Source organism: Peromyscus leucopus, unplaced genomic scaffold (assembly GCF_004664715.2).
Source record: "Peromyscus leucopus breed LL Stock unplaced genomic scaffold, UCI_PerLeu_2.1 scaffold_188, whole genome shotgun sequence".
Taxonomy (NCBI): Eukaryota; Metazoa; Chordata; class Mammalia; order Rodentia; family Cricetidae; genus Peromyscus; species Peromyscus leucopus.
Window position 1 is genome coordinate 553,070 of NW_023505061.1, and position 10,466 is coordinate 563,535.

Here is a 10,466-nt window from a genome sequence, read left to right on the forward strand (position 1 = left end):
GTTATGTATGGCAAATATTAAAAGGGCTATAGAAACCTGCAGTCAGTACTTTCAAGGAGGACAATTTGTTTTCAAACAACTTATATGTGGTCTGCCTTAGTAAACTCTTCCATTGCTGTGAAAAGACAAAATGACCAAAGGGCAATTTACAAAACAAAAGCATTTATTTGGGGGCTTACAGTTTCAGAGGGTTAAAGTCCATGACCATCATGGTGGGAACATGGCTTCAGGAAGGCAAGCAAGCAAGCATCCGCTTAGAATTTACATCCTTATCCACAAGTGCAAGGCTTAGAGTTTACATCAAAGAGAGAGACAGGCTATCTATCTAGATAGAGAAAGGGAGGGAGAGAGAGAGAGAGAGAGAGAGAGAGAGAGAGAGAGAGAGAGAGAGAGAAATGGGAATAGCCTAGGCTTCTGATACCTCAAATCACACCCACAATGACACATCACTTCCAAAATGACCACACCTCCTAATGCTCCTCAAACAGTTCCACCAACAGTGACCAAGTATACAAAAATATGAGCCTACGGAGCCCATTCCTATTCAAACCATCACTTGGACAGTGGCCAATTTTCTGAAATGATTTAAGCAAAAACAACTACACAGATGGCTGATTTAAAATCATCCTTTTCATCAATACTAAGTTTCTGCTTTGATAAATCATTACACTTGGGGGTAATGAAGGTAGACAGCAACAGTCATTTAAAAAAAAATGCAAACAGAACCTGAAGTGGAGGCTATTCACCTTGAAAAGATTTGAGCAGGCAGTCCAGCAGAGGGAAGTGGACAACTTGTACCATTCTCCTATGAACTTGGGCCAAACAGCTAGCTTCTTTGAAACACTTGCTTTTGTTGTTGTTGTTGTTCTTTTTCATATCGTGACACAAGATTTAGCCCACCCACAAACACTGCCGTTTGTTAAAAAAACTAACTAGATTTCCCATAATCTTTGAATAGATTGTTGGTGCTGGCTGACCTTGGGATTTCTCCTCATTTGCTACAAATCAGATGTTAGTGAAGACCCTATAGAGGCCTGGAGATTACATTGTCCACTTAACCCTGTCAGCACAGGGAAGGTGGATACTGTCGTCAGTTTTCCTTTTGGTTACTACTCGTGAAGAAGCCCATCCTGTGTCAGCCCTTGGGAGGAAGGCACAGAACTCAGCTGTGTGGTCTGCAAGCCTAAAGCACACATTCAGTTCCGCAGGTAAATCGGAGCAGGTTTGGAATGAAATGAAAAGGACCCTGAGTTTGCACTAAGCTGCCCAGAGGGCAGAAAGGCGGGGGAGAAGGGGAGCTGTATAGAAACAATGGAAAGTAGCTTTGAGCCTGGAACCAGAAAGTCTAAGAACTCTTCCAAAACTTCAGGCAGTAAAATTTGGAAACTGTTGGTCTAGAATTTCCTTTTATGAAAGTCATCTCGCCCGATCCTTAGCATGTTCATTCACTGAGTTTCTGTCCTCAAGGACTAAACGAACCCCTCCCCCCCCCAACACACACACGTCCAAAACCAAACAAAATTCCTTAGTTCTGGAATTTTGAAGCAGTTTCGTGCACTAGTATCAACTAGAGTTTGAGATTCAGTCCTTTCATGGGGAATGGGAAGTTGAAGTCACAGGCGCATTCAGGGAAGGGGGCAGCTAAAGCCCAGACATTCTGGTAGCCTTTGACACCTATAGGGCTCTCCTTTTAAATCCAGGCGCCGGCGCTGGGTCAGCACTTTCACTTGGCTCAAAGGACGGGCACTGAGCGCCATCCTGCAATTTCTAAGGCGTCTGTGACTGACAGGAACAGAAGCGACTCCGCGACAGCCAGGAGCCAAACAAGACTCCGAAGTCCCATCAAAGCCCTAAGTGCTAGCCTCAAAGACGCGGTTCCCAGCCACTGGCAGTGCCTGAACCATGCAGCGTGGATTTTTTTTTTTCCTCCTCCACCCCCAAACTCAGCTTCCCTTCTGGAATCTGTCCCCTTGGAATACAGAACACAAACGCGGGCGGACTGTGTTCTCAGTTGCCAGGGACTCGGTTGCAAAGGAGCAGCTGGGTGCACAAGCCACGCCCCTGGTGCGCTCCCCCACGGCGCTCACACCTACGCTCCCAAAGCAGGGAGGCTGGGGAAAATGCTGGGGGCTGGGCAGGGCGGAGCACAAAGGAAACCCGCCCCTGATCCCACCCTCAGCAGAGATTGGCAGGGCTCGGGCATCTGTCCCAACCAATGGGCGCGTTCCGGGGCGGGCCTGGAAAACGGCTGTTCAGGCGATTTAAGAGTCGTCGGCGCGGCTGTAGAAAGCCGAGTGGAGCCAGGACTTGCCAGGTGGAGCAGACGCCCGAGCCAGCGTAGACACGGAGCGCACCCGCACCTCTCTGGGCACCTCACCGCACTGCTTGCCTCCGGGTAGATCTGAACCGCAGTCTCACGCGCCGCCAGGACCCACTCGCCGCTGCCGCCTCCACAGCACCCATGGGGACCTGGAGACTTTAAAAGGAGTTTGGGGTTTTCGGGAGCAGGGAAATCACGGGTACGGATAAGCCGCTTTCTTTGCCTTAAAAAAAATGGTTTTTCTTCTTCGTCCGATTGTGTGGATCGTGTGCTGGTAGGAGAGAGGGGGCTCTTTGGGTTGAAAGTAGACCTCTTTACACACACACACACACACACACACACACACACACACACACACACACACACACGCACGCACTAATACTCACCATCGGTTTCGCCTTGCTTCCCCTGTCTCTTTGTTAGGTTATTTTAGAGAGAGCAGCCTCGCCCTGGCGCAGTCCGATTGTCTCTACTAGCGAGAAGGCAAGCAAGGAGAGGGCAGAGTGTACCTGCCTGCGTGGGCAGGTGTGCCCCGGTGCTTGAGTGTACGTGCATTTGGCAAGTGTGCAGGCGTGCGTCCGGAATTGTGTAGGAATTGGGGGAGAGGGTGCCAATGTGTGGTCGCCAAGATGTGTCATTGTGGGTGTGTGACATTAACACTGTGGGTGTATGTACCAGGCTGTCAGTGTCTGCTGGACTCCAAGTCTGCAAAATGTTGCTGATGTCCAGGGAATGCACCTAAGGAGTCTGTCATTGTGCAAGCGGCTGCCAGGGATGGGGTGTGACCCAGTGCAAAATGGGCAGGTGGGCTGCAGAGGATGGCGACCACAATGTGAGCTCAGCTTGCTCTAGCTTCAGGCCTAACGGCTTCTCTTGACACCCACCCTTCCGTCTGGGTATCCATCTCCCACCCTGCCACAACCTGCGCTCCCTTCGCCCACTTGAACCTCGCATGCTCTCTAGCCCGCCCGTGCTTTCTCCTGTGGAAGTTACAGGGCAGGGTTCCCGGGCAGTGTCGGAGGCTGGCTGAGCGGTATGGTGTCTGCTCTGGCCCTCCAGACTGGCGGCTTCTTCTGTGTCCCCTTTCTTACCCCAGGGACGACCTGCAAAGTTGACGGGCGCAGGCGACTTTGGTGCCGGTGCTTAGGCAAGCTGCAGGCCCCAGGGGAACTGAACGCCTTGGGCAGGGGACACCAGGAGGGTCAGCCCGGACTCTGATGGTGTCTGTCCTGTCTCCCTCCCTCGGCAGATCTCAGTTCCTGGCCCTGGCCTCGCCGCGTCATTGATGGGCAACCAACTGGACCGCATCACCCACCTCAACTACAGCGAGTTGCCCACTGGGGACCCATCTGGGATTGAGAAGGACGAGCTGCGGGTCGGGGTTGCCTACTTCTTCTCGGATGAGGAGGAGGACCTGGACGAACGCGGGCAGCCGGACAAGTTTGGTGTGAAGGGCCCCCCAGGTTGCAGCCCCTGCCCAGAGAGCCCCAGCCGCCACCACCACCACCTGCTGCACCAGCTCGTCCTCAACGAGACTCAGTTCTCCGCCTTCCGGGGCCAGGAATGCATCTTTTCCAAAGTAACCGGCGGCCCTCAGGGCGCCGACTTGAGTGTCTACGCGGTCACCGCGCTGCCCGCGATCTGCGAGCCGGGCGACTTGCTGGAGCTGCTGTGGTTACAGCCCGCGACCGAGCAGCCCGCGCCCGCCCCGCACTGGGCCGTCTACGTGGGCGGCGGGCAGATCATCCACCTGCACCAAGGCGAGATCCGCCAGGACAGCCTGTACCAGGCGGGCGCGGCCAACGTGGGCCGGGTGGTGAATAGCTGGTACCGCTACCGCCCGCTGGTGGCCGAGCTGGTGGTGCAGAACGCCTGCGGCCACCTGGGCCTCAAGAGCGAGGAGATCTGCTGGACGAACTCCGAGAGCTTCGCCGCCTGGTGCCGCTTTGGAAAGCGCGAGTTCAAGGCTGGCGGGGAGGTCCCCGCAGGCACGCCACCCCCGCAGCAGCAGTATTATCTCAAGGTGCATCTGGAGGAGAACAAAGTCCACACGGCCCGTTTCCACAGCCTGGAGGACCTCATCCGGGAGAAGCGCCGCATAGACGCCAGTGGCCGCCTGCGAGTGCTGCAGGAGCTTGAGGACTTCGTGGACGACAAGGAGTAACCCCAGAGCAGCAGCCCTGCGCGCTTCTTCTCACTCCCGGAGCTCCTTTCCTGTCCCCGCAGCTCTGCACCCCGCACCCCCTAGCGCACCCGCCCAGGGCCAGCGGCTGGAAGCTTCAGGAACTCACACCGGCACCGGGCGGGCGCAGCTATGCGCGCCCCTAAGACAACCCTTAGTGTTAGTGACCATGCCGGGGTTACCCAGCCTGCGCCTTGGCCCTGGGTTGTGACGGGGAAACGGGGAGTGGGTAAAGGGGAGCAAGGACACGACCTTTCCCGCGAGCCAATGGTCAGTGACTCTTCACCAGACAGGGCAAATACCCTTTAGTGAGAGGGGACAGTCACCACCACCCCCAGACGCTCGCACACAGACCAGTCAGAGGTGAGAATTGTTCTTTGCAGGGCACAGTTCAACTCCCGAGTGGATGTGTCCCCCGATCTCAGAATTCCCATGAAATCGAGCCTGCCCTGTGTACTTGGGAGCACTTCGGGGACTCCAGGTCACCCTGAGGTTGCCAAGGACTGTCTCACAGCTCTCCTACCCAGGGTCTCCTAACAATGCATTCCAGGCTCCGGGCTGAGCTAGATAGGTTTGACTTCCCTATTGGCACAGCTGGAAGCAGACGCCATCCGGGACTGACCGACCCCTCCGCAGAAGAGGAAGCCTTCAGGGTCCCCGGAGGAAAATGGCGCAGCACCTCTTAAGAGTGAGAAGGGCCCGCCTGCTCCGGAAAAAGAGCTAATTCACCTGGTGTGTGGGCACTTGAATGTAGGAAGGAGAAGGAGGCTTTTTGCTCGGAGCAATCCCTTGATTGCTTCCCTCCTCACTCTGCGTTTCAGAGAGTCCTGTTTTCCAAGGGACTGGAGGAGAAGAAGGCAGGGAGGATCTACAACATTCCAGAAACCAGCATTAGGACAGCCTAGCCAGTGTCTTTAGTTTGGCTTTTCCTAATTAAAAGAAGATCTTAGAAGGCAGGGGGGGAGGTGGAGATTGTTTTTTTTAAAACGAAACAGCAGTTTTCCAACGATGTCAACAAAGCCTACAGTGTCGATGATGCTTCTCTTGATCATATTTAGCAACATGCTAATGAAATTTCAAATTGAAATTTTTATTTTCATGGCTTTAATCCATGATAGCTTAAATACTGGGGGCCATTAGGAGTGGAATTTAGCTAAGAGTTTAGCTGACATTGCCTTTCACTCTGGTTTTTCTCAACTCTTATGAGAATTCTGTTTGGGGACATTATAATCATTTACTTTTGTTTTTGTTTTTGTTTTTTCCTGGCTTTACGAAGTAGCCCTGTGATGGTGGAGCTGTTCGTTAATGTGTATATTGTACTGAATTTTTGTCAGTTCAAGGGTCTGCTGCTTTGGTGATTGCTAGCAAGTTCCAGGGGGGTTCTTTTCTCCATATATTGTATATCATCATCATCATCATCATCATCATCTTTGCATCTCTTCTCTCATCACCTCTCGATCCCCTTCAAAAGGAATCTAGAGTTGGTGGGCTTTAGGACCCACTTCCGTAGCCTGTCCTGCTGTTTTTTTTTCTGAGAAGAGAGAAGCACTCTTAGAATCAGGACAGAATGTGTGTCTTTCAAAACATGGTTACCTGAAGCTCCTTCCTGTGGGCAAGAGTTTGTGGATTTTCTCCAAGGGATACAGCCGCAGCCTAACTGGTCTTTACTTGATTCTATGTGCTAGACACACCTGAGGACATATACGGTCTCTCGGGGGAGTTTGTCAAATAATGGTGTTGAGCTAATGGTTGTGAGCAATTGCATAGTGACCGCTCTGATTTAGTTGAACAGCAAATACTAGGTCCAAAGCCAGTTTCTTGGCATTTGAAAATAAGGCAATAAAAACTAGAGGAAGTTAGCTGACAGGGAAATGCCTTTTCCATGGTTTAAATGGTTTGTTTCTGTTTTGTGGGGATTTTTGTTGTTTTATTTTGTTCCATTTTGTTTTCATGCTGGATTCATTCTCTGATCTTGAGTCAAAAGGTCAAATCAATGAAATATGAACTAAAGTATTTTTCTGAAGCCAATTAATGAGTGATTTATTTTTTAAAACTGTTTATGCTTTTCTTTCAGCACATACAACAGCAAAACTTTTCGTAAGAACTAAATTAACCTTTGCATGTATGGAGAACTGGAAGTCATTTGTTTTCTCTAACTTAGTCTTTTGGCAAATGACAGATCGATGACCATAAACAGAAATTCCTTATTGTGTCTACACACCCATATCCTTTCCTGTGTCCTACTACTGTATCTTGGCTCCCTGCTGAATTAAACACCATCCTAAGCACTTGCTCCAATGGGACTCCTTCTTGACATTGTGTCTTCCACCTGTCAGTGAGTGGACAGGAGAAATGCATCAGTCTATATCAGACCCCAGACTGAATTAGTCCTCTGATGAGAGTTATGTGCCATGCCAACAGGGGACTGGTTTACAGGTTTGATACTTGCTGGAAACTTGATGGCAATGTTAACATGAGTGGGAGATTTATCTACCAAGGACTGGGTGGATGATAATAGTTTTACAAATTCACAATAATAAAACACTGATCAAAAAAAGAAATGTGAAAGGGGGTTCTGAGGTTTCTCATGATCCTGTGGAAACAATTGCTATCTCTTGGTCATTGTGAACACAAAGAGTCCATGGTAGAGAGGATATTATCTAACTGCTGCATCATGAAAAGGGGTTTCTATTTGAAAGCATTATTAAGGATGTTGCAAGATCCACAAAGTTGAAGATCCTTTTGTAGGTGCCACCTGAGTTTTCTTATGGATGAATGCCATTCCTCTAGATTGTATGGTGACAGGAATTAAGCCATGAGTCTCCTATCATTTGCAAAAGGACAATAAAGTAGCTTTAGTTTTTGTTGTCCTGGAGGGAGCTAAGGTAACCTCCATAAAGTGGAGGGTGTGAAGCTGTGTTCTATCCAACCCTCACCAAGGCAGAGGCCACCTCTGTCTTTTTTCCCCTGTGAATGGGCTTATCTCCAAAGTAAACCACTACCTAAAAAAGGAGAGAAATTTAAAATGCAGATGTTTTTCAGAGAGCTTTATTACATTAAAAAACAAAAACAGTAACAACAGATGGGAAAGGTGGGCTGGGCATACTTTTGACCAATAAAGCCTCAAATGCCATTACTCTGAAAGTGCATTCTTTCATTTGAAAAAGAAATCTGTAGGAGTTGTATGTGCTACATTAAAAAGAAAAAAAAATCAGCTGTATCAATGAGCTAAATTGGTATGTATAAAATGTACTCTGATATTTAACATGTAAGAGACCCTTATGTCCATATTTTAACAAAAGAATTACAAATATTAATCTGCATTTAGAAAATATAATAGCTTGCCAGACACAGAAGCAAGTTTTAAGTTCATTGATGTTACATGATTTTTTAAAAAAAATTCACGTTTTTCACCTTCAATATCATGTTTCTTTGATGAACACTTTTGTATGAATGATGGCATTTTTCAGAAAAGTATTTTATTAATATGTACAAAATAGTGAATTTTCTGAGACCTCAATTATTTATCTTCACACTCTTCCCGCATCCTCTAGTGACTGCTTCTCTTTTGCCTTCAGCATCTCTGAGAATTAAAGGGTTAAGTCACCTAATACACAGGGGAAAGTCAAAAATGAAGTCAAATTAATGGTAAATGACACAGCAATAGGAAGCCTCCAATTTTCTCTTCTCCACATGCATGTCTTCAAAGCTCCCTGCTGTTTGGTTTTGGTTTGGTTTGGTTTGGGGTTTTTTTGTGTTTTGTGTTTTATTTTGTTTTGCCCTTGGTGCTGAGCTTGAACTTGGGCCCTAGACATGGTTGGGCTATGGCCCATCACCCCTTTTCTTACAACAAATGAAGGTAATGGCTCGTGTTTGCTTTTGAGAGACATTTTGCTGCATGCACAAAAGGTTACAAATGAAAAACACAGACTTCCAGTCTCCTTGAAACGTAAAGAGCTCCAATGGGACAATATTTCTCCTAAGACTCTGTCAGTTCATTTTCTTTGAAAAGTTTTAGTTATTAGAAGAATACTCTATGCACCTGTTCAAACTAATGTCCATGTACAATTGCATATTATATAAATTTCTGCCAGTAGCTAAATATTGTGTCACACACACACACACACACACACACACACACACACATAGATTTTTTTTTTAAGACCAGAATGAAAAGTGACTTAAGATTTATAAAAACAGAAAGCAGAATGTCCAGGGGTTAAGGGTTAACACAGCTCATGGTTAGTTGAGCAGCAAAGTGCTATGCCTAAACCAAGCACAAATAATCAAACAAACCAGTGCGTGACTTATGCAATTAGCTTTTAGTCCCCACCCCCACCCGCTCAAACATACACACTGCTGCCCGCAGCTAGTTATTTTTAAATTTTGGCTTGTTTTTTGAAACAGGGACTCACTATGTAATCCTGACTAGCCTGGAACATTCAGTGTAGATGAGGCTATTGGCTTCAAACTCAAAATGGCCCTCCTGCCTACACCTCCTGAGTGCTGGAATGATGGGCATGCACCACTGAATCCAGCTTAGTTTCACTTTTCGAAGTAGAAAAAAAAAAAAAAAATCAAAAGCAAGATTCAAAAGAAAGCCGAAAAGGTGGGGAGGCGATGGAAAGAGTAAGAATGGGAATGCACTGTGGAGGTTATAAAATTTAATGAGCTAATGAGCTTTACAATGGGCAACAACAGCTCTCCATGCCAACTGAAGACACCGGAGAAAACCTAAGAGCCTAATTTCCAACCTTTTAATAACGTACGAGGGTCTCCGGCTGCATAACTCCAAGTTTACCTTTGAGGCTGAATGTTACCTCGTTGGATGCCTCAATATAAGTATTTCAAGTGTTTGAATGTGTTGGGGTGACAAATGGTACTTTCTGCCTCCTTAGAAGGGCGAGTTAAGATCCATGATTTGAGTGGCAGAAAATTCATGGAGCAGCCCCCCCCCCTCTTCCAGCTGTAGGTTTTTACCAGTTTCTCGGGTGGATGATGGTATGTGGCACATAGTAGGTACAACAGGTGTCTTCATCAGATGGTTTTCAGTAATTCTTGATCACTCAGAAACTCAGCGATCATACCATTTGCCTTAGGTAATGACATAAGCTTCCATAGCTGAAATTGTCAAAGGTGCCTCAGAGCGCTCATGGAGCTCCTTCTCAGGAGCTTAGGCCTGGGGGCTTTATATTCAAGGATGTCCGGAATATTCCGTTTTGCCTCGAGAAAAATCTAGGGATCCAAGAAAAGTAAAAGCTGTTCTCTTGTTTTGGTCGGAAAGATGAAAGCAAACTAGTAATTCTGTCTCTGACTTCTCCCACATCCACTTTCTCTCTCTCTCTCTCACCTCAAGGTGAGACTTTTCCAGCATGCAATCACAGGATTATTCCTTCAGAGGAAGGTTGTTATTATAGCTCTTGCTACAATTATAAGAATAATAATGTTCTCCATTTGTAGACTAAGACTAGAAGACAGACTTACCTTGCTGGAATAATTAGATGGGATGCCATTTGGTCAGAGTGTTTTGTCTTTATTTTTTTATTAAACATTACTCATTGATATACACTAAAATAATTTGCTATGCTTGTTGGCTTTTATAACCCAATTATTTTTGTGTGTGAATGTATGTCTTGAACTTAGTTTTATCTGAACAGTAGATACTTATATTGGTACAAATAGAGCCAAGAGCCAATACTCAAAATAAATGCTCCAAAAGTCAGTGTAAGCCAGGCACAGACCTATCATTCAAACCTCTGGATGCTGAGTCAAGAAAAATGTAATCCTGAGCCAGCCGGAGCTACACTTTGAGAGTGCATCAAAACGGCAATCCAAGGTTCAAACAACAAAAGTGAGGTCATATTTGTCTTCTGGATTTTCTCTTCCTTCCTTCCTTCCTTCCTTCCTTCCTTCCTTCTTCCTTCCTTCCTTCCTTCTTCCTTCCTTCCTTCCTTTCTCCCTCCC

The 10,466-nt window shown here is 47.2% G+C and overlaps 1 protein-coding gene across 1 annotated transcript; it reads left to right on the plus strand.

Moving 5' to 3' along the window:
• Positions 1-2,228: 2,228 nt before the first annotated feature.
• LOC114691997 (protein LRATD1) lies at positions 2,229-7,639 on the plus strand. The gene is made up of 2 exons (XM_028867606.2): positions 2,229-2,519; positions 3,570-7,639. Exon 2 carries the CDS (start codon positions 3,606-3,608, stop codon positions 4,482-4,484), a length of 879 nt encoding a protein of 292 aa, XP_028723439.1. The 5' UTR covers positions 2,229-2,519; positions 3,570-3,605; the 3' UTR covers positions 4,485-7,639.
• The last annotated feature ends 2,827 nt before the right edge of the window (positions 7,640-10,466 follow it).